The sequence below is a fragment of the Hyaena hyaena genome, unplaced genomic scaffold (genome assembly GCF_003009895.1).
Source record: "Hyaena hyaena isolate Hyena2069 unplaced genomic scaffold, ASM300989v1 scaffold_799, whole genome shotgun sequence".
Lineage (NCBI taxonomy): Eukaryota > Metazoa > Chordata > Mammalia > Carnivora > Hyaenidae > Hyaena > Hyaena hyaena.
In genome coordinates, this window is record NW_024081430.1 from 646,118 (window position 1) to 671,073 (window position 24,956).

The 24,956-nt window shown below is 39.1% G+C and overlaps 1 protein-coding gene across 1 annotated transcript in view; it reads right to left on the reverse strand.

The window, feature by feature from the left end:
* The window catches only part of LOC120221662 (transient receptor potential cation channel subfamily M member 3), a 129,465-nt gene extending 108,968 nt beyond the window's left edge, over nt 1-20,497 (reverse strand). The window contains exon 1 of the mRNA XM_039219178.1: nt 20,320-20,497. Coding sequence (XP_039075109.1) covers nt 20,320-20,497 — 178 coding nt within the window. The remainder of the gene's footprint in view (nt 1-20,319) is intronic.
* Between the last annotated feature and the right edge of the window lie 4,459 nt (nt 20,498-24,956).

Consider the following 24,956-nt stretch of genomic DNA (forward strand, 5'->3'; position numbering starts at 1 on the left):
CGAGTCCCGTGTCGGGCTCTGTGCTGACAGCTCAGAGCCTGGAGCCTATTTCAGATTCTGTGTCTCCCTCTCTCTCTGACCCTCCCCTGCTTGCACTGTCTCTTTCTCTTTCAGAAATAAATAAAACATTAAAAAAATTTTTTTTAATTTGAAAAAGTAAAGAAGTCTAAAGCATTCTAGCTCCTTTGCATCCTGTATATATATATATATATATATATATATAATTTATATTTATATAATTTAGAAATTATATGAATGTTGCATTAAATATATTAAATATAATTTATTAATATAATACTAATACATATTAATACAAATATAATATTAAACATATTATATATATTTTTTCTCATGTTCTGCAATTTTATAATATAACTTGATATGGGTTTATTTTCACCCATTGTGGTGGGCACTCAGTGGGTCCTTATAATCTAGAAATGTGTGATCTGGAGTTCTGGGACGTTTTCTGGAATTATTGCACTGATGATGATATATGTTCTCATATATATAACGTCTACCATATGTCAAGCATTTTTCTGGGTGTTAGGCTACAAAGGCAAAGAAGACATAACCTATTCCTTCAGAAACTTCCTACAGGAGGTGGGTTTATAATCAGGATGATCATACTTCCCAGTTTACCTGGATATTCTTGGCTTATTTTAGTTTCTCTGGCATAATTAATCAGTACTGCTCACTTTCATGTCCAAGAAAGTCTCCGTTTGGAGATAAATTGTCTGTTAACCATTCCACAGAGTTGTTGCAAAGATTAGATGATAAAATTTACATGGAGATGCCTTGAGACTTGTAAAACCTACAAATGACAGGATGCAAAGATTTAAGGTCTTTTATTGCATTCTCCTACTGAGACAAACCAAAGTGTCTAAAATCGCTATCTACCTTGCTCTCGGTTATTGCTTTAAGATCTATTTGGATTTGTAAGAAAATAAACTTGCCAGCAAATTAATTTCATTTTAAGGCAGCTTAGCACATTCTCAATCATTTTCAAGATTAAAGTTCGTTCAAGATTAAAGTTCGTTCTCTTTCTTTCTTTCTTTCTTTCTTTCTTTCTTTCTTTCTTTTTCTTTCTTTCTTTTCCTTCCTTCCTTCCTTCCTTCCTTTTCTTTCTTTCTTTCTTTCTTTCTTTCTTTCTTTCTTTCTTTCTTTCTTTCTTTCTTTCTTTTTCTTTCTTTCTTTCTTTTCCTTCCTTCCTTCCTTCCTTCCTTCCTTTCTTTCTTTTCTTTCTTTCTTTCTTTCTTTCTTTCTTTCTTTCTTTCTTTTTCTTTCTTTCTCTCTCTCTCTCTCTCTCTCTCTCTCTCTTTCTCTCTTTCTCTCTTTCTTTCAACCTGTTTTGGATCCTTACCTGTGTGCCTAAGGTTTATTTATCGGTTGCTGTTGTTTTCAGATTTATGGGTCCTCCTTTCATATTTAACATTTTATGATTCTGTTGGATTTTGGACAGAGGGACATGCCAGTTCCTAGGAAATTTTTTTAAGTTGATTTATTTTGAAAGAGAGAGAGAGAGAGAGAGAGATTGATTGAGCAGAGGCCAGGCATAGAGAGAGGGAGAGAGAGAAAATCCGAAGCAGGCTCTGCACTGTCAGCACAGAGCCAGATGCGTGGCTTGAACTGACGAAGAGTGAGATCATCGATCATCACCTGAACCTAAGTCAAGAGTCAGAAGCTTAACTGACTGAGCCACCCAGGCACCCCAGTTCCCTAGGACTTTTTAAAGCCTATATGAAAAGGGAAAAGGTATAAACATAGTAGTTGTAAGGTATTTACTGTAAAGAAGGCAGAGTGTCAGCCCATGAGCTTCCAATGTCACCATCTCATGTGTCCCTTACATGCCCCCCACCTGAGAGAGCTATGATTTTCTTTGCACAAGGAAGGGAACTGAGGCATACATACAGAGGTTAAGTGACCTGGTTAATACCACAGCCAGTAAAGCACTAAAGATCTAAATATATACCCAATCTGATCCTAAAGTCTCTTGATCATTCATTCATGAGGTGAACAAATAATGTTTGAATCGTGATGATGTCCTTCGTGCTGTGTATGTGTAGATGTGGTGGGGAGTAAAACAGAGGTGGTCTTCATTCTTATTTCTTACTTGGCGTCATTCTCATCTGTCAGACCACCATGTATGAAACAGAGTTTTCCAGGTATTAGGTTAAATGCTTGACTTGCATTATTGATTAATATGGCTTCAATGGCTGTGGGAGAGGTCTTGTAATCATCTGGGTTTTATAGATAAGGAAACCAAATCTCAACGAGGGGAAGCAGTGTGATCAACAGGGAGTAGTGATGCTATTATGGTCATCATTGTCACTATTATCAGGACCCTTGCTGGGCAGTCCCACTGTGACAAATACTACCCGAGAGCCAGGGTTAACAGTGGAGAAAGGCATGGACAGAGCCCAGAGGGGAAAGCCTGGGGCCACTTGGCCTTTACAGAACCATTTTCCCCCCAAAAAATAGCCTTTGGTCTTGGGGGAAAAAAGTGGTAAGAATGTACTTTCCTTTAATATTTTTGGCAGAAATACTCAAGTACAGACCAGTAACATTGAAAAAGATAATAGTGATAATAATACTTAATCATTATGTAGTAAAAAATATTAAAAAGTTACATATTTAAGTCTACCTGAAGTAAACTTTATGAGTGTGATTTGGGTGAATGTCTGGACCTTAATTAGTATTCATTTGGCTTAGTTTCTGTTGTCTATGGAAGGAAGAATTTATTCTTGGTATACAGATTTTGAGATATTTGCATTTGAGACAAACTGATACTCTTTGACCCTTAGTACTTCAGAGGTGTGTGTGTGTGTGTGTGCGTGTGTATGTATGTGTAGGGGGAGGGGACACCCATAACTTTGAGACTTGGTGGGACTGATCCTGTCTCTCATTCATTTCATGGATTACAGGAATTCTCCCATTTCTTTTGCTGTGGCGATGAATTCAGGGGTGGGTGCTGATTTTAAGACAAGCATATACAAGACCTCCCTGGGTCCCTTCTGCTATAATTGCCAGGAATTTACTGGATTTACTCGGTTGGTTGGGTATGAGCCTAGCACTGCTGGTGGCTGTTCTGTGTGACAGGTGCACAGACTAATATCTGAAAGATGGAGGACAGTCCCCGATGACGTCATTGGAACCCCGGATCTTGCCTTGACTGAACTCACTTTACCCTTCAACTTCCTGGTCATGTGAACCCACAAATCTATCTTATTTATTTTTGCTTGAGCTAATTTGAATTGTGTTTCTGTCACTTGTAACCAAAAAATTTCCTGGTTGAAACCAAATTCCACTGGTGATCTAATCTTTAAACATAAAACAAGTGTCAGATTACGCTGATTCATGTGATTACATTAGGAGAAACTGTGGGCATTCTAGTTTCATCATCACTAAAATATTGGGTGTGCAGCCAAGGTCATCTGGTAGTTTTGATAAGAGCTCTGAGAGTTTTGAGGAAGCAGATGTCTTGATCTATATAGGTTTTGGGGGCCCATGCCAGGACTCTAACTGCTCATGGTCAATTGGCTCTGTGACTCCCAAGTTAAAGATTTGACTAAAGGGCTAAAATGAGCCACCAGGAACCAAGTGCACAGGGGAAGCCTGGTTTACAAGTCAAAGGACAGAAGGAAGACCAAAGATGGCCTCAAGCAAAGAAAGATTTAATACTTGTCTTCATTGTAAAAATAAGCTAGTGAGCTTGGTCTCTAACTGAAATATTTTATTATTCTCCAACAGTTTAGCCCCCATGCCCTTATTGTTTTTGAATTTTAGAGAGAGAGAGAGAGAGAGCACAAGTTGGGGAGAGGGGAAGAAAGAGAGAGACAGAGACAGAGAGAGAGAGAGAGAGAGAGAGAATCTTAAGCAGAGTGCAGAGCCCCATGTGGGCCTTGATCCCACAATCCTGTGACCACGACCTAAGCTGAAATCAAGAGTCAGATGCTCAACCGACTCAGGTGCCCCTTAAGTTTAAAATAAAGTGATGATGCCATACATTTTGACCTTGTCGATCTCTTTTGGATATATTTCATCTACTTCCATTTGTATAATATTTAGTAACTATGGTATCTGCATCTCACATATGTGATGAATGTGTCAACATGAATGCCTCTGTTTTATTGGCTTGAGTAAGTCCATGTAAACAATTCCAGGTTAAAAAAATACTATTAAAAGAAAAACAATAAAAAAAAGGAAAAAAATCATGCATGTATTCTATTAAGCTGCCTACACACAAGAATGAGGGATGGGAAAGACTGAACATATAATCAGAAATAATTTTTTATCTTCAAAGCAAAGCCATAATTAATTCTCACTAAGTCTATTCATGAATCATCTGAGATCAAGCAAGGTAGATTCTCAATAAATGCTCCTGAATGCTAGTTGCTTATGAGATCTGGTACATAGACTTATTGGACATATACTACTTCAGAATGATGCCACAGTTTTGTTTTGTTTTTTTTCCTAGGGATTAATCAACTATTTAAAAACCAAGATGAGTTATTTAATAAGACTAATTACCTATTGATGTCCCTACTAGTTTGTAATAACAACTACATTTTCTAGTTAATAGAGTTGGAGGGGTAACCAATGTAATTTCAAAACATTAAGAGATATGTATGTACATATGTAAATGTATAAGTATATATATATATATATATATATATATATATTACATTTTATCCTTTTGTATCCATTTTCAAGTTTAGTTGCTTGTAAAGATATTTTTAAATTTTAACTTTTAAAGGAAAATCATTCAGAACAGGAATTTTCATTGTTCTGTACGACCTAATCAGTAGCATTCTTGAGAATTTTCTAAAGTTAGAACATATTGGCTCTCCTTCTGACATTTCAGTTTTTATTTCAAACTCCTTTCCTCATAGTTTCAAGAAAATTACAAATGTATTATGTTAAAGAGAAGTTGTCATCCTCCACTTATATGTATCTGTGCATAATTAATTAATTACACATCAATAGGATTAATTTTGTCCGAGGAACCGACACATAAAATAAAATGGGAGGAACTGGATAATTTTCTCTTTCTCTGAAATGATTGTGAAAGTCCTCAGGGAAATTGGATTTTATACAAATTGTTTCCCATTAGTCCTGTGTTCCAATAATCTCCTATGTAGATATCCCAGTGGTGTTTCTAATCATTTCTTATAGTGATCAGCTACTATCCATGCCTATCTGATTTATACAGACACTTTAAATACTGCCTGCACATAAAACAGTACTTTTCTTCCATATGCACTTAACTTTTACAGCTAACTGCATAAGATGCTGTCTCCTTTTTTGTCATTTTGACATGAAAGAAGTATGGTGTTCTTGGCGACAGTATGTCTTCTGCTCGGATCCAAAATATATGATAGCATAGCTCTCCCATTTTTCCCTTGAAATTTTTTATTTTTAAATGAAAACCCATACTTTATTCAGATTTTTCTGACTTCTTTTTTTCTGCTTGAGGATCCCATCCAGGAAATCACATTACATTTAATCCTCCTGTGTCCTTAGGCTTCTCTAGGCTGTTATAACTTTTCAAGCTACTTTTGTTTCTGATGACCTTGACAATTTTGAGGAGGAACATAGAATTTTGCACTTTCTTTTAGCTTCTAGAAAACGCTTTCCAGGAAAAAAGAGGTAAGCAATAAAGGTCTTTTCCCATGCCATGGAGGAACTTCTTTACCAGTGAAGATTAAACCCAAAGAAAATTAATTTCTCACTTAGAAGGGATAGTGATGGCCACATACTATACTTTAGTGCATGCATAGAAATGAAAAGGTACACACCCATGCGATTCAACTTCTGAGGTGTACAAGAAAAGATTGTTAAAAATTGGAAGTAATTTTATCCACAGAGAGGATCAAGGGACCCTGCTCTGAGCAGATGTTTTCGGGCTTTATTGAGCCTGGTGCAAGAGGGACCAGAGCAGGAAGCATGAACAAGTCAGCCAGGATAAGGTGACTGAGAGCAGGTTGGTAAACACTGGATAGTTTAGTAAGGTAAGTTTGGGGTTGTTTCCAGTGAAGTCTCTGGTTGCTATGATTTAGGTAGGGCCAGGCTGAGAGGGAGGCAGACAGAGGAGGACTAGGTGACTTCCATAAGTTTTTGAGTACTTTTCCCATAGAACCACTCACGGTGTCTGAAGTCCAGAGGTATTAATGGCATCAGATCTCCTCTGAGTAGGGAAGTCTGATTTAGCAAATAAAAATACAAGACTCCCAGTTAATGCTGAATGTCAGACAAATAATAAGTAGCTTTTTAAGGATATATATATGTCCCAGACAATATTTGGGACATGCTTATGCTAAACACTTATTTGTTGTTTATCTGGATAGTCAGTGTCCTGCATTTTCTCTGCATTTTCCTTGGCTTCCCCTGGGTATGTGTGGTGGGGTGAGGAGAATGCTGAAGAGGAGTGTAGGGTGTATAGTTTCTAGCCTCAGGCCACCACTCTTGGAGCACGATTAGCTTTATGGAAAGACAAATGTGACATCACTTATTCTCAAAAGCCACACCAAGTCAGCATTTGAAGCAACTTTGGGCCTCTAAGGCTTCTCTGGAACAACATTCTTTTTGTCTCCTTCTTTCCTCAGTTTTGAACAGATACCCAATAAACCTGTGTCCTATAAACAGTATCCTTTAATATATACTGCTACTGAAGAAATCAAACCCAATGGGATCAGAAACAAGGGGTCAGCAAAGGTAGACTTTCCCCATGGCCACCTGGTTCCTATCAGTCCTTCCCCTCCCCACCCCCCGTTTCCTGGGCTCTGAATTTATGGACTAGTGCTTAGTTTCATGGCTTTCTCCTCCTTCTCCTACCTACTTTCTGGTTTTCTCAGATAATGGAGGAAATAAAACCTTGACTATAAAAAAACTCCTCATGCCTGGGATAACTGAAAGAGAAGTATAATGAAAAAAATTAAGTGTTAAAGCAGGTTTCATGCCCAGGCATAATTTAAAATAATACATAAGAAGAATAACAAACTAAGGAGTTTATAATTGATGTAAATATGCTCTTGGCTTCCAAGAAAGTGAGCAAAAAGTATTATGCTTGACATCCTTCACAAATCAACTGGGTCAAAATCAGAGAGCATTTAAAAGCCTTTGCAAAATAGAGTTGACACATCATAATCTTTTAACGGCATAAATTCCCATTAGCATCAACTGTTGCATAAATAATGTTCATTATAGTGATTAGAAATGTTAATTTCTTAAAGCAATCATAATTTCCTTTAATCTACTATGGCAGTGTTTTTTAAACTGCAGGTTATGACCCATTAGTGGGTCATGAAATCAAGTTAGTGGGATATAATCAGCATTAAAGAGAATGGAATGGACTAGAATAGAAAATATCCAATTTCATTGCACACAGTCAATGTAAATCTTATTTCAAGTACTTTAACCTGAGTTCTAAAAACATATGTATGTATTTGGTTATAATATAAAATGTATTTCATATGGTCTGTCACACACAATCAGAAAACAACTATTCTATATGATAACAAATTCTAAGACTGATCTGAAGATGAAACACAAATTGAAGTCACAGATTGGTGAAACAGAAAAAATATTCTCAGTAGAAGATATTATGATGGCTAATATGTTTTTAACCAATAACTGGACCACTTCTCCATTTGCTGAGTTCTGGTTCAAGGTCATAAATATGGCATTCTACTTCTTATTATCAATGCAATAGGGATGCTTTGGTGGTATATGTAAGTGAGGGCTGTAGGGTCGGCCTGTCTGTACTACTTACATACTTGAGTATGTTACTGAATTGTTGTTCTGTGTCTTGATTTCCTTATTTACAAGATGGGCCTGGAAGTAGATTGGTGATCAAACTTGTAAAGATTAAATGGATTTTATGCATAGAATGCATTTAACATGGTGTTTGGCACTTAGCAAGTCTTCAATAAGTGTTAGTTACTGGCTTTATTACTTTTACTTATTTTTGTGTAAGAACAGCAAATATATGAGAATTTCTTACCTCAAACTTTTAATTTTATCTCTGACAAATGGAGAATGGAGGCCAGAGTATGCTTTGTGGCTCAGCTCATGCATGGTCTTTGAATTCTTCTCCATGCATTTGCTAGCTCATTGGAATGAAATACTTGGGAGCAAAGGTTCTCAACCTAGGACACATGATACACTTCACAAGACTGTGAATTTCTGAAATGTGATCGAGATTTTGAATGAATGTACAAATACACATTTGGGGAATACATGGAGGCGACCCATGGCTTCTAGGTCAGTGGACTCATAGGGGGTACAGGGAAGAGTTAGACTTTGATCTAAGCTCAGGCTTATTAATTAGCATGGTAACCCTGAGCAAGCTTCTTACATCTTGTAGCTCCGTTTACCTGTCTATAGAGTGGGCATCAAATATAGCTGCTACACAGTACAGTTGTTGCAATAATTAATGTTTATAGCATTTATAAAAAGCTTAGCACTAGGTATAATGGCTGCCACATTATGGATATTCAAGAGAATATTAACAGTGGAAAAGGGAAAGTAGACTGGGAATTAGAATACAGTGGGTTACTATTCTGAATTTCAATTTTGGAATGTTACTTGTAAGCACTGAGGAATCATTCACTGAGTAATCACTAAATGAATAATGAGTAACCATTCATTCAGTAATCCATTCCTTAATTTATTCAACAAGAATTGACTGAATGCTGCCATGTGTGAGGGATTATGTGAAGTGCTGAGGAAGCACTAGCAGATCAGACATATTCTCTTTCCTCACAGGCCTATGATCCAGGAAGGCTTACAAACAGGCAGTCACCAACTTTGTGATAAATGGGGCAGCAGGCGAAGTATGGGCATGGGGAGAATGAGGGAGACATCTCAAATTCAGAACCACATTCATTCAATAAGGTTTGTGGTTTTGTTTCATCTCATGGTTCTAGTTCGCATTTCAGAGCTGAACAGGGACAACTTCCTTTTGTTTATTTTAAGGCTGAACACGGTTGGTCAAATGTAATATTCCTACTAAGGGACATTAAGGGCAGAATTTGAGATGTGGAGGCTGGAGGAAACTACTCTTCTCTTGGACATGGCTCCAAGGATGCATGCACGTAGTGGGGCACTTGATAACATGGGGGCTAGAGAAGGGAGAAACATCCACCTTCTAAAGGAAAAATCATACAATCCAGGGCATTTCTACTTTTGCCTTGACTTCAAGGAAACTTAGAATTAAATTTAATGTCCCATTACAACAAGTTTATTTTATTTTTTATTTCTCCTTTTCCCTCAATGGATTTGATTTTCCATTTTAATGCATTATGACATCTCTGTATTTATCATCTACGCCATATTAAATTTTTTTACAAGTAGACAGGGTAATAATTATTAAATAATCTCAGTAACTTAGTGTTTTACACACTATATTAGCCTTTTACTTTATGTATTTTTATGACTCAATGGACATCAGCGAATGGTAATATACTTAAACTTTATGAAATTGAGTCACACTTTGACAGCTCTATCATAGAAGAATTTCATAGCAAAAACAATGTCTTCCAGGAGAAGTCCTTATGTTATCAATAACTGAATGTGTCATGGTATCATTTGGGTTTATATCCACTATTAGGAGACAAAGTTGCTGTGTGAATCCATTTAAATCATTTTTGTACTCTCCGGACACAGAAACCCTTTTACCTTTGAGCAAAGCTGTCAGGATGGCTAAATCAATGTCCTGGTGTCCTTCTGATCCCATCCGAAATACCGTAATCTGCAATTTGAGACAAGGTGACCATTAGCAATGCATGTTTTCCCCCCAAGAGAAATTCAATCAATGAGACCGTATCTGAACACAGACTATCTTAATATCTACAAGTTAGATTCTTAACCACAGGGAAAGCAGACACAACAAGAATTCAACTCAAGGGTTCTGCAATTCATTAAGGGAAAGATGTCTCAGTAGCCTCCTAACAGAGACCAAATTACATAATGATGTTTACAATGAAGAGAAACCAGAGACAAAGGAAACGTCCTTTTTATCATTTCAGTTTTAAAATTAAAACTGGCTGGATTTACAAAAATGTGTAAACTATGAGTTGAGAAATGAAGCGGTTAAAAGTAGCTAGTTTGGTATGCCCTTTGGTAAATGGTCCTACTCTGTGTGTGTGGGGTGTGCGTGCGTGTATGTGTATATTGATGTATGCAATACGGCCATCAGTACTCTTACTCCTCAGAACTAGTTATGAAGGGTTTCACACTGTGATGGCTTTAGATCCTTCAGTCTTCTTGATAATCTTGAACCCCCTTGAGAATAACTTAGCAATTATTTCCAGGTTGTGAGAAGGGGAAAGCACACAATACAATAGCATCTTTCCTTGAGGTAATCCAGGAGACAAAAGTATTCTCCAGGGACGAGTAACAGGAAGGAGAGTAAAGAGAGAGCAATGAAGGATTAAAACGTGTTGGATTAATACAAGTCCCACAGTAATGCTGAACAATAACAGAGATCTTTTTTCCAAGTCAGAGGGAAGCTCCTCAAGGAAGCCAAAAGGTTAGTTGAATATCTATACTGAATGACTATTTTTTCAGCTACTTTAGGCCTCACCTTTCTCTATCTGTAAAATGGGAAAATAATAGTGCCTGCTGATTTCCAACTACATGGGAAGTAACCTTTGTAGGATTTGCTAATATGTAACTTAAAAAATTTTAAATGTTTATTTTGAGAGAGGGAGAGAAAAAGAGAGGGAGAGAATGAGCAGGGGAGGGTCAGAGAGAGAGAGAGAGAGAGAATCTGAAGCAGGCTCCACACTGTCAGTGCAGAGCCAGACTTGGGGATTGAACTCACAAACTATGAGATCATGACCTGAGCCAAAATCAAGAGCCAGATTCCCAAAACCAACTGAGCCACCCAGATGCCCCACTAATATATAATTCTAAATTTTGCCACTCTAAGGGAGAGAATAGACATAAAGACTCATCCACTGTTAAACTATCAGTTTCCTTAGAAATCTAGTCCATTACCTAGAGACAAAGTAACTTGATTCAGGTCACAAAAATGAGTTAGAAGGACAGCTGTGATTAGAACTCAGCAGCCCTCTGGCAAGAAGAGATCTTTTCTCAGTTCTGAACTCCGGAATAGGTGCCTGAATTGGAAAGAAAACTCGAGATCCATGGGATTAGGAACCAGGGGACAGAAGTGGAATTTCGCCAACCCTTTAAATGAACTCTTCCAGCCAGGCGGGCTGTGGTCTGAAAGGGATTCTTATGTACTTAGCTGGTAACAAGCTGAGACAACCCGGGTCATATTGGAGCTCATTGTTTTAGGAGAATTTCAAAATTAACAGAATTCCTTAAACATGGGACCTACTTGCTCTGCGATGCGTACATTTTACTGCCTAGTTAGAGATCACATTTCAGATGTAATTTTTTCTGAGGCTGCAAATAGATAAATTTACCCTGAAATATAACATTACCAGGACTTCCTAGGAACAGATTTTAGGACGGGGAAAGGAAGGTGCCTAGTATAGGATTTCTAAATGATTTGGGAAAAGGGCACTGGAGACATAGACACATGTGCTTTTGGTTGTCAAAGAGCCTGTACTGGAATTGTTACTAGGGCTTTGCAGGTTTTCTAGAAAACTGCTGTGGAGGGTATGGCTGTCCACCTGTCCATTCAAGAGGAAAAGGGAGTACCAAGGAGAGGCCGGAGGCCCCAAAGATGAAGTTAATTTCATAATGTTGCCTTGAGCTGATCTGAGATACTCTAAAACTGTTTTTATTTGAAACTAAAACAAAATTTAAAATATTAATTACACAATGCGTATATCTAACCCCAGGGAGAAAAACATCAAACAGAAAAGGCAGAGCCATTCTACCAACCCCAAATATTGACAGAGATGCAGAGAATCAGGTATTCTTGAATATTCTTGGTGGAGATGTGAATCAAACTAGTAGTTTTGGAGTATGATAAGTTAATATAAAATCCCTTGGTATTGATGTATGATTTTTTAACAACACCACGATTTTATTTAGGATCTTCGCAACTGTGTTTAGAAATGAGGTTGGTAACATGTCATCCATCTTGTCTCATTTTGGTATTAGAGTTGCACTAACTGTTCAGTATGACTTGGAAAACATTTTTTATTTACTTATGCCCCAGAATGATTTACTTAACAAAAGAATTCTCCTGCTTCTGGCAGGTTTAGTAGGATGTTTATAAATTATCTAGCACTGAAGTGTTTTTAGGAATAATCACTGATCACCTGTATAAATTTTCCAGCAATTGTTGATCAATTTAGATTTTTCTGCCTTCCCCTGACTGCTTCATATATTTTCCTATGTAATGAAACATTTCATCCAGACTCTCAAGTTCATGAGTATACATTTGCATGCAGAATTTTCTTATTATGTAAGACGTTGGGTGGCTCAGTTGGTTAAGTGTCTCATTTTTGATTTGGCTCAGGTCACGGTCTCATGGTTGCAAGATCAAGTGTCTGGCTCTGTGCTGGGGGTGTGGAGCCTGCGTTAAGATTCTCTCTCGCCTTCTTCCACTGCCCCTCCCCCACTTGCACTGTCTCCTGTTCTCTTACATCCTCTCTTTCTCAAAAAAAAGAAGATTAAAAAATTTTCTTATTAAAAAAATCTATAGATCTAGAATTATATGGATTTTTTATTCTTTATTTTTAACTTAATCAAAATCATGGTCATTTCAAAGAACCAGGTTTTCATTTTATTGATCAATCTTATTATTTACAATTTGAAGTGATTATTATCTCCTTTAATCATTAAACATTCATTTCTTTAGTTTTGCCACCTTGGCCATTTTTAGCCTAGAATTTTAAGTTGACATCATGGTCACTGTATTTTTATTCTTTCTTGTTTTTTCAAATAAATGGATTTAAGATTATGCATCTCACATATTTTTATATGGATTATGTCATTTTCATTTATTTTTAAATATTTTGCCATTTATTTTCCCTTAAAGTTGTTGTCAATGCTAGAAGAGTGTATGTGTGTATTTGTACCATTTTGCAAACATGCTATGTTGCTTGAAAAAAAATGTGTGTCTTCTCTATCTGCTGGGTACAGAATTTTAGGTAGATCGGTTGTTATAGATACAGATTACACTTACTATTTATTCAAATGTTCTATTTACTTATTTCCTGTTTCTGAGGGGCATGTTAAAAACTCCTGTTATGAGTACACACTTCACAATTATTTCTTGAAAGTAGAGAATCTTTGCTTTATATACTTTGAAGGTTTTAAAAAATGTATAAAGGTTTATGATAGTCTGCTCTTGGTGAATTGCAGTTTTTACCAACACAAAATATCTCCTTTCCTATTTAATGTTGCTTTGTATTATATTTTGTTTATATTAACATTTTAATTGTCATACATACTCTTACAAGGAGTTAGAACATGGTTAATAGATTATTCCACCTGTGTTTTGTTTTCTGTTTGTTTTTTGTGTCACTTTTGTGTGGTCATTTTATTTTAGGTCTGTACCTTGTAAACAGCAAGGCTATATATAGATTTTTAAACTGATTCAGAATATCTTTAGAATCCAAGGCAGAAAAGAATCTAGTTACATTTAATATGATTACTGGTTTCTTTTGTCTTATTTCTTCCATCTTACTGTATGTTTTCTATTTTCTAGACTTTATCATTTCCCATCCACTTTTCTTTTCCTTTGGAAAATATCACATTTGCCTAGATAATATATGTATGTGGCCTCCAAAAAAAAATCCACACAGCATAAAGAAATATATGGTGAAAATAAAGGGTATCATTTCTGTCCTCATTTTCTAGCACCTCTCAACAAAGACAACTAGTATTACCGGTTCGGGAGATGTTCTACACAAAAACAAACAGAAGTGTACATATCTGTTACACAGCCGGTAGTGAGCTTTCTACATCATTATGCATCACTTTTTTCATGTGACTACCTATCTTGGAGACCAGTCCACTCAGCCATGAAGATGTATGTTTCATTATTTGTTGACTGCCTAATGTTTCCTTATATGCATGTATTATGATTTATGAGCTAGTCTTCTATTAATGAACATTGGGGTGGTTCCCGATCTTTGGGCATCGTAAACGTGATTGCAGGGAATACCCCTGTGTGCACATGGCTGAGTCTATCTGCAGAGTACAGTTTGTTGACAGGGAATTTGTGGGCCCATTGACTCTGAGAGAAGGTCTTGAATTCATTGCTCTGATTCTGCTCCCAGGGCCTCTCTGATTTCCTGCCTTTATTTATTTTGGCCCTTAAAGGTAACTGAAATCATAATCCACTTCACAGTACATATTTTTCTCCTAAAATGATTTCCAAACCCTACTTTCTATACCTCTTTTAATATTCTAGAAATTACTCAAAATTTCTTGCCTTCTAGCACAGTATCCTTTTTCATCTCCTTCTGTGTTATGTACTATAGGTATTTGTTTCAAAACTGTATATATTTATTATTTTAGTCTTTTTTTGTCATTTGAGGGGCAGGAGGGAGATAGGCACATATATGCTCATTCTATCAGATCTCATCAATATACATTTAATAGAAAAAATATAATTAGGTAGCAGTAGAAATTATTTAGCTATTTTATTTGGTGATTTAGTAAATAAAGCGTGATTTTCCTCTATGATAAAATTGATATTTTCAATATGAACCCTAAAAGTAATTCTTGGATTTGTTTGACATGGTTGGCTATTTTGTCAAAATGCTATGAAATATAGGAAGATTAAAGTGTTCCTCAAGATTTGAAAGAACAAACATCAAACATTTTGTTAAAAACCCTACAACCTTCCCCCAAATTCAATTTGACATTTTCTATCTTTGGCTCACTTGCGGACAAACTGCTTTGGCCCAAATGCAATTCTGATTCTCAGACTGAAGGGAAGCTAAGTCTTTCAAAATGACATGATTCTCGTATTCTCTACTCCTCAAACTTGTCTGTCTAGCGGCTCCTCTGGTTATGTTCTTGCTGTCATCTTGCACCCCATTCAAAGTCAGGAAATGGGATGTAGCGTCTTTTCCCCCCAACCCTCTGCATACAGGGGAGTCATGCATAGATTCATATCTCTGTGCTAGGCACCATTGGGGTGCTGGGGATAGAGCAAAGCTGACAGACAATTCCTGCCTTCACAGAGTCCATTTCTAGTGCATTCTACACAAGAGAGACAAAGAGAAGCCAGTAAATGTATGGTGTGTCCGGGGTGCTTCTCACTACCTCCTTCTCCCTCTGTCCTCACTGTCACAGCCACTGTTCAGCCTGTAGCCTCGTAACTAGTTAGTGGTTTCTTTACTGGTCTTCCTGATTCTGGTCCGTCCATTCTATTCTCCATGCAGCTACCCAAGCAATCTTCCTAATTATATCACTCTCTTTACTAAAAATGTTAAGTGGTTTCCATTGCTAATAACTCTGAGCAAGGGATTCAAGGAATGCCAGTACCACACTCCTGGCTGCTATATCTTTAGTTTTATCTCTTGGTGACACATGGTCACTGCTACACCCATGCTGCTACCCACCCTCCACCACCACAGCCACGACCCCACACTTCATGCCCGTCATGCTGAGCAACTTATTTCTTTATGTTTTTAGTTTTATATTACAATTTTTTTAATGTTTTTATTTATTTTTGAGAGAGAGAGAGCTGGGGAGAGGCAAAGAGAGAGGCACAGAATCCGAAGCAGGCTCCAGGCTCTGAGCTGTCAGCACAGAACCTGACCTGGGGCTCAAACTCATGAACTGTGAGCTTATGACCTGAGCAGAAGTCAGACGCTTAGCCAACCGAGCCACCCAGGTGCCCCTCCTTTATTTTTAAAAAATGTTTATGTATTTGAGAGAGAGAGAGAATGTGAGCAAGAGCAGGGGAGGGACAGAGAGAGAGGGAAATAGAGGATCTGAAGATGGCTCTGTGCGAACAGCAGTAAGCCCGATGTGGGGCTTGAACTCAAGAATGATGAGATCATGACCTGAGCCTAAGTCAGATGCTTAATCAACTGAGCCACCCAGATACCTTGCAACTTGTGCCTTTCAGGGCCCCTGACATTGTTTCTGAACTCGTAGCCTTTGTTTATTCAGTTCCCTTAAAATTTTTTTTAATGTTTATTTATTTTTGAGAGAGAGAGAGAGACAGAGCATGAGTGGGGGAGGGACAGAGACAGAAGGAGACACAGAATCTGAAGCAGGTTCCAGGCTTTGAGCTGTCAGCTCAGAGCCCGATGAGGGACTTGAACCCATAAGCAGTGAGATCATGATCTGAGCTGAAGTTGAACACTTAACTGACTGAGCCACCCAGGGGCCCCATTCTGTTCCTTTTTAAAAAATGTTTATTTTTGAGAGAGAGAGAGAGGGAGAGAGAGATGGGGACAGGGGATATGAAGCAGGCTCTCTACTGAGAATGGAGTGTCCAGTGCAGGGCTTGAACCCACGAGCTGAGCAGAAATAGGGCACTTAACTTACTGAGCCAGCCAGGCGTCTCTCAGTCCCTTTTTTTGGAGTTCCCTCTACTTGCAGAATAAACCACAAGCCTTTCATTTGACGTGTGACACTGAGGAAGCCTTCCTGTATAACCGGGATGGAGTCCGCACTTCTCCTTGTGACTCTCACATGCTCTGTGAGGCTGTCCAGCACACCGCTTCAGCCCTTCCTTCCCCTTAGTGGTAGACATGTCTCTTTGTACAGAAAAGAAGTCCATTTGCAGTCAGGACACCTAGCTAGTCCTTGCTCGGTATTATTTGCTGAGTGGATGAATTATTACCAAATCGCTGTGTTAAGGACACTGGTTTGGAGAAACAAAATTGAAAAAGTGGCACATTCCACACAGCATGGTAACATTAGGTTCTACGCCAAGCGTGTGTTTCAAGAGTCAACCATCAATTTTAAACCAGAGCCTACTGGACACTCTATTATTCCTAAGCACTTGGTCAAATATTATGTGATAGAAACTGGGCTGCCCGAGTTTTAGAAACTGTTGGAGACTTAGTACGAACATGACATTTTTGAGGTATAGGTAGCACCAATTAACCCAGAAGTATGCTTCACCCAAGTGTCTGAAACTTAGATGCCATGTAGATTAAACCATAGTATAGAAAAATACTAGGGTGCCTGGGTGGCTCAGTCGGTTAAGCGTCTGATTTAGGCTCAGGTCATGATCTCATAGCTCGTGAGTTCCAGCCCCACGTTGGGCTCTGTGCCGACAGCTCAGAGCCTAGAGTCTACTTCAGATTCTGTGTGTGTGTGTGTCTCTCTCTCTCTCTGTCCCTCCCCTGCTCACGCTCTGCCTTTCAAAAGTGAATAAACATTAAAACAAATTTTAAAAAAAGACTCAAAGCAAGAATATATTACAGAAAAACGACAAAACCCCAGAGGTATAAAAATGATTTGAGAGAAGTAGTAGTTTTATATTTGAAGATGGTTTGATTCATCTTCTGGACAACAAAGAAGTATATTCACCATTTAAATGATAAAATAGAGGGTATGTGGCTGAATTAATCATGGACTTGCCACTTCTAAAACCCAGCAGGTCCTGTAGTTGAACAAGTTAAGGGTACAGAAAAACATATTGGAAAAATTAAACTGAGTCCCTTTCAAAGTGTCTATTAATTAGCTTAATTTGTGACCCAGCAAGCAATGAGTTTGTGAAAAGCAACATGGAGAGTGAGGCAAGCTTTAGAAAATGAAAATAACCATGATATTAAACTGAAACACATCTGTAAGCTGCAAGGGCACTTTGGCTCCATCTATCAAAGACAGAAAGGAACATTCCATAGTCATTTCATGCTGTGTTAGATATGTGATGGTATCTGAGTTTGACAAGACGTTTGTAACACATCAGAGAATTTTAGAGAAACACCATAGCAACACAATGGATAATTAGGAAAATTCTTATGATTTTGTAGGTATTTAGAAAAGTCTATCTATAATAATGTTAACCAATAGGTTTGAGGATATTAACATGCAACATCTGAAACTTTCCTTAAAGAAACATCTCTGAAATTTCCTATTTACTCATTCAGTTTCTTAATAGGATTTGGAGATGTGTTTCCTGGGAACAAGAGCAGGGAGAAAGGGGGAGAATTAGACCCAGAGATCATTCCATCAACACAATGCAACGACTTTACAAAATCACCAGCTGAGCAGCATATTTCCCTGATGAACTGTTGATATTCAAAATAATTTGAAACAACTGAGTGATTAACAGAAATGCAAAAATCTATGTTCATCAAGATGCAGAATGATCCAAGGCCCCTAATCAGGATCTAGACAGGGATTGTGGTTGGTCATAAAAGGACCATAAGAAGATACTGGCTCAGTTTTCACTTTGGCACAACCCAAGGTCACCTGGCACCGGAAAGAGAACAATGCAACTTGATGAATAGAATCCTATACACCTAAAACATACTCCTATTTTATTTCCAGCATCTGAGACAATAAACTCCCTGTGGTTGACAGAGTTCTTCGGAGTAACATTTTGCTAAAGGTACTGGCTTAGAAATGGACATGCTGATTTATGTGGAGGAGGGGAGGAGGATATCAGAGGAAATTCAAACACGTCTGGAAATAAGCAACCCAAAGATCAGCGGAAAGTGGTATTTAAATTTTTTGTGAGAAAATTAACATCAAATAAGTGTAATCTTTTGTTATGGAGTTCCATATAAACTGTATATTGACTTTCTATGTAATCTTCTTGAACAAGACTCACAGTTTCATACTGAAGTGCTTGAATAAGAAATGATGCTCCAGGGGCGCCTGGGTAGCTTAGTCGGTTGGGCGTCCGACTTTCGCTTAGGTCATGATCTCGCAGTTCGTGGGTTCGAGCCCCGCGTCAGGCTCTATGCTGACTGCCAGCTCAGAGCCTGGAGCCTATTTCAGAGTCTCTGTCTCCCTTTCTCTCTCTCTGACCCTCCCCTGCTCACGCTGTCTCTCTCTCTCTCCTAGAAATAAATAAAAATATTAAAAAAAAAAAGAAATGATGCTCCAGAGATAGAAATTGGATGCAATTAATGTAAGTCTAGTGTGTCTTAGCTTTAAAAAGACTCAGATGTATGAATTTTCAATTAGAGAAAATACATGATTATTTGACTTTTGAGTGGATATTTTATTATATATTGGATTTGCTAGTGGTTTGATTGATTGATTCAATTAGCTGGTTTATTTTATTTTATATTTTTTAATGTTTATTTTTGAGAGAGAGACAGAGAGACAGAGTGCAAGCAGAGGAGGGGCAGAGAGAGAGGGAGATACAGAATCCGAAGTAGGCTCCAGGCTCTGAGTTGACAACACAGAACCCGATCTACGGCTCAAACTGCAAGATCATGACCCGAGCTGAAGTCGGATGCTTAACTGACCGAGCCACCCAGGAGCCCCTGCTGATTTATTTTAACGGAGTCTTCTCTCTACTCTTGGGACACAATTCAGTTCAGGTTGCTTTTAGTAGATGAAAGCCCACCCACATTACCATAACCTCAAGGTTTCTCAAGGGACCTTTGTGCATGCACAACCGGGCAATTACCAGAGCGCCAGAAAATGGAGACGGTTTTGCTTTTTTGGCTGTAATCCTTGACTTCCCTTTCTCTTTTCCCAGCGTAATTAAGAACATGAGGGTTTGCTTCTCCCCTCAAGAAATGCAAATCAGAGGTCAGAAGCCCACTGGTTCCATATTAGAGATATTTTTTTTTCTTGTTATAAAAGCAATGCATGGCTGACATGAAAAATCATAGAAAGTTTAGAATAGTCACATGAGAAATAATTTCTAAAACCCCAAGTCCTAGCCAAAGACAACTACTAATGGTATCTTGGCAAATTTCCTTTGAGTCTCTCTCTCTCTCTTTCTTTTTTTTAAAATCTTCATAGGCACAGTATATATATGTGTGGGGGGCATATTTGTGAAGCACAATTTTTGTGTTCTCATTTTCTTTTCCATTAGCATTATAACTAAGCACTTTCCCGTATTATTGGGAACTCTTCAAAAGCATAACACTCAATATCTACAGAGTATCCTGTCCAAGAGGCATGAATAACTTAATCAATACCTCTATTGCTGAACATGTATACTGTGTCTAAACGTCTGATATAAATAACGATGCGACGAATATCTCTGCATTTAAATTCTGTTTGGTATCTGGCATTCTGTCCTGGGGAGCGATTCCCAAAAGTTTGGACCTCAAGTCACAAACTGTTTCACAGGTAGAACTGCATATGTTAGTACATAAGTTAAAGTAAAAACAAAACAAAACAAAACAAAATTGTGTTGTCCTTGCACTAGATTTGCAGTAATGGCCTCCAACCTGGTTAGTTAAAGTGCTGGAAAGAGGGAGGCAGCTCCCATTCAGCTGGTTGTACCGAACGGCAGTGGGAGACGGGCACATGGAACGTTGGGAGTGTGGCTCTCACTGCTGGAGACACGGGAGCTTTGAGCAGGATCAGCTCTGACTGTTTCCACCGCCACCACCACCATCACCGAGGAGGAGTTTAGGCTCTTGTTTTTGGCAAAAGGGGTCTTGAAAAACAGACTGACCATATCACTTTCTCTCACTTTCAGATCAAATCAAAATCCCTGTCTGATTTTTCCTTTTAGCCCTTTGCATGCTGGTCGGTCCCAGGGCAACGCTGGCTTAAATACCCGGAAAGTGCAAATGAAATCATTTTTTGAACATGAGCTTTGCAGAGGTTTTTTTTTTGTTTTTTTGTCTGTTTGTTTTTTTGTTTTTTGCTTTTGTTTTGTTTTTGTTTGTTTGTTTGTTTATTTTTTGCTTTTTAGCATGTTAAGTCATGTCATACATATTGTTAAATATGGGTCAGGGACTCAACCGAGGTTCCCTGCATCCTGATTGACACATCCTTCACAGTCTGAAGAACACTTTGGCATCCTAAGGTGACACACTGGGAGGAAAGAAAAAGCAGCCCGGCTGATTTTGTGATGAGAGCACAAAATGGGAACAGGCTAAGTCCCTCATTTATTAATTCTTCAGAGAAGTTTCGGCAGGGTTCTTGAGGGGGGGCTGGAAAAATATGACAACCTGTCATCTCCTGTCTCCTGGTTTCAGTTCTTTTCCTGACAATTGATGTTACCTCTTTCATTTGTTATATAACTATGTGATGTACCTCACTGGCTGCCAACATGACAGATTCTACAGGTCCAACAATTAGATTTCTAGAAGCTTCTTTGTATACCTCATGGCCTTGGCTAGCAGAATCAAGAATATTTGTCATCTACCATCTTGCCAGCCAGACGGATGGGTGAAAATTCAGTTTGACTCTAAGTGTTGTTTTCTATTTTGGGAAGGACATTGCTGGATTCATGTGCATTCTCTTATATATTTTTAAAAAATAATTACACATCTCCCTGAGGAGAATATAGAAGACCACAAATGGTTCTCATAGGCCAACACCATATGGTCTTCTTATTGGGGTTGTAATAATTTCTAGGGTTTACTTTTGGTGGTTTTGTATTTTTTCATCATTACAAGACAGAATTATATCTTTTTCTGACTTCCCCTATTATGTTTATCAAGACACCACACACTTCTGTGATCTCTCCAAGAGACAGACTGCCAAGAAAGCATCATAAGGTGCTACAGATGGTGGGGTTCTCCCGTTTCCCTTCTCAAGCCAGCCTAGTTCCCCCTGGCAATGATCTTATTGTCCATTTCCAAGGTTGGTGGACAAATGCCTTTGGTCCAGCCCGCTGAACTTCTTGGGCAGGGCGACCCTGTGGCTGAGCCAGTAAGAGAGGGCTTTGAGGGTAAGGAGACTAACATTTTGGATTCCCTTCTGACCTTCAGAAAAGATGTGTCTTGCTTCTCCTTCCCTCCCTATCCAACCACACACACACACACACACACACACACACACACACACACACACATACCAGAGATAAACATCTTGAAGGCAGGGCATGTAAGCTCACCGAGGATGGGGGATCTGATTCTTCCGGGCAGGCTTTCTATGCCTGCCTGGTGGAGCAGTCAGACAGAGTTGTTCACGTAGCCCTCACTTCAGAGCCTGCGAAACATTTTGCTAAGGAGATTTGGGGGAAATTATTTGGAGGAGAATACCCACTTTATCCTGTGTGAATGCTTTCAGATTCCTGGGATTTCTCTGTATGGCTGGCAGGATGAGGTTGGTGTCATACGGCAAATATGTCAACAGTATCTGTGCCAAATCACCTCACTTCTCTGAATCTTGGTTTTATCATCTACAACCTCCCCGCCCCCAATTTTGACTAGATGATCATTGGGGCTCCTTCTGGTCTTAGAGATCACAGAATGTCTTTCTTCATGCTCAAAATGGCAGACAATATGCATTGGGGGGCATCTAATAGCTTTGGCTTCCTACCCAGATATGTTAATTCCTCAACAGCATCCCTAAGAAGGGACCTTGATTCACATGGATGGTACCATATGTAAACCTTGTTTCCATTTACTGTTACCTTTTCATCTGTTCATGAGATTAGGGCAAATTACCATTTTTTAAAATTTAGAGGTAATTAACACATAACGGGTTATAACTGTAAGGTGTACAGTGTGTTGATTTAGTACATTTATGTATTGCAATTTGATCGCCACTGTAGTGTTAGCTAATCTAGCAATCCCACTTCTAGTACACATGCAAGGAAATGAAAACAAGATGTCAAAAAGACATCTGCACCCCCTTGTTTACCATGGCACGATTCACAATAGCTAAGATATGGAAACAACCAAAGTGCCTGTTAACAGATGAATGGCTAACACACACAATGGAATATTATTCAGCCTGGAGAAGGAAGAAAGCCCTATCATTTGTGACAACATGAAGGGGTCTTGAGGGTATTATGCTCAGTGAGGTGAGTCAGACAGAGAAAGACAAATACTGCATGATCTTGCTTACATGTAGAGTCTGAAAAAGCCAAATTCATAGAAACAAATTATCATTTTTAAAACATTCCCCTTTTACGGCGATGAGTCACAGCACCATAATCCCAGTTCCGTGCCATGAATACCAGATTGGCGCTACAGATATACCCAGCTTGAACACCTCTGGAATTAGTAATAATCCTTCCTCTGTTTAGGAAAGGCTGTTTCTCCCATGTAGCACTCAAACCCCTTAATGTGAACACTGGGACTTTCCTGGTCTAGCCGCTGAGTTATCTCCCATAGGCCTCCTGACACTGACATGGTTTATGCTCTGGCTCAGAGAGGACAGACTGGATCCAGAGCTGGGGCTTTAGAATCCTGCAAGCTCAGAAGTGAATCATGGCAGCTAATAGGTGTGTAACCTTAGGCTACTACTTATGCTACCACACCTCTCTGAGCCTCAGTTCATTTCTGTGTCAAATCTCCTATGGGCTTACTAATTGTTCATGCCCTTCCTATTTGCAAACATGGGCATGTTCCCTGGGCCTCTCCCTCTTTTGCTGCAGTGGCTTTGTCCTGGGTGCTGTTAGTTAGCTTTGCCTGACTGTCTCCCCTTCTCTCAGGCATAGTTGAAGCATCACCTTTAGTGCACCCATGTTGATTCAAACCATCCTTCACCGGGGTTGGGTGTTTGTCCTCTGTACTTTTACCTCCATCACAGCGCTGCCACCATGCTACAAACAATGTCACCATCTGCGACAGCAATATTCCTAAAGTTGTCTGTTGTGTATTTACAACATGCTAGCCACTCTGCAAGCAGTTCACAGATTTCAGCCAACCCCAGAAAAATCTACCATCTAGTTTCTGCGATTCTTCCCATTTCACAGCTGAAGAGCTGGAGGCCAGTGAGGTTAGATGCCACTTGGAAGGCCAGGCAGTCAGGGAGAGCTGAGGGGCACTCACACTCAGTCTGCTTTGAGGGCACAGTCTCCTGTTTGCTTGTCGTCCTTCCTCCAACAGTCTCTGATTTCTTGGAAGGCAAGGAAACTCTTTCATCTCTACATTCCCATCACCCAGGAGTGTGCTTGGAGGGTGCCTGATAAATGTGGAATGAATCCTTCATTCCAAGTTCAAATCTGGCCTGTGGTTTTCAGATGGGGGACTATGTATGACAAAGGCTCTCTTCTTGACTCAAATTTAGCCTGACTTCCCTGAACCCTCTTCTCTACTAGGCTCCAATCTTCAGGCTCCCATGTGGCATTGTGCCCTTGTAGCAAGAATCCACCACCCTCAATATCTGATGCCCTTCATATTTGACCAAAATCCTCATCCTCCCCCCCCCCCCCCCCCCCCCCCATCTGGTCACCCTGGCCTGCCTTTAGCAAGACTCTTGTTAGGTCTATTTTGCAAGAATCCTCCTACCCTCTTAATCATTTTCCATCTACTGTCCCTNCCCCCCCCCCCCCCCCCACCAAGTGATATCTGGTCACCCTGGCCTGCCTTTAGCAAGACTCTTGTTAGGTCTATTTTGCAAGAATCCTCCTACCCTCTTAATCATTTTCCATCTACTGTCCCTTTCCTTCTACTCTTTGATTATAAATTCCCATTTTTCTTTCTCTCTCCCACCACAAACACCCCAATGCATAGTTCCTTGAATAAAGGCTTCCTTACTATCTTTCATAAATATCAGAATAGTGTTTTCTTTAACATATCGGAGACTGAACTTTCCTAATTGCATTCAGGAAAGGCAGGGCTGGGGTCTTAGATGCTCAGTGTCTGGGTTTGGGTGTCTGTGTATCTCTGTGTTGTTTCTTATCCAGAGACCAATCAGGTTCCCACCTGACCATCCCCAGTCTCACCAGTAAAGACAGGGTGACCTCAGTGCTATATTCTGAGGATATTCAGACCCTAAAGGATTAGGACTCACTTCACATGTACCCTTGCATGCTAATCATACTAATGATAAGCAAAACAGATGCTGCCATTTGGTCAAGAATGTCTCTCTGTGATTATAAGAATCAATATTAAAATAAATTCCTAGCCTGGGAGAGGCTAATGGAAGATAACCTTCCAGATTGTTTTGTGGATGAGTACCCAGACACATGTTGGAGGGACATGTTGGGCCAATGCTGGGATATCCTGGAG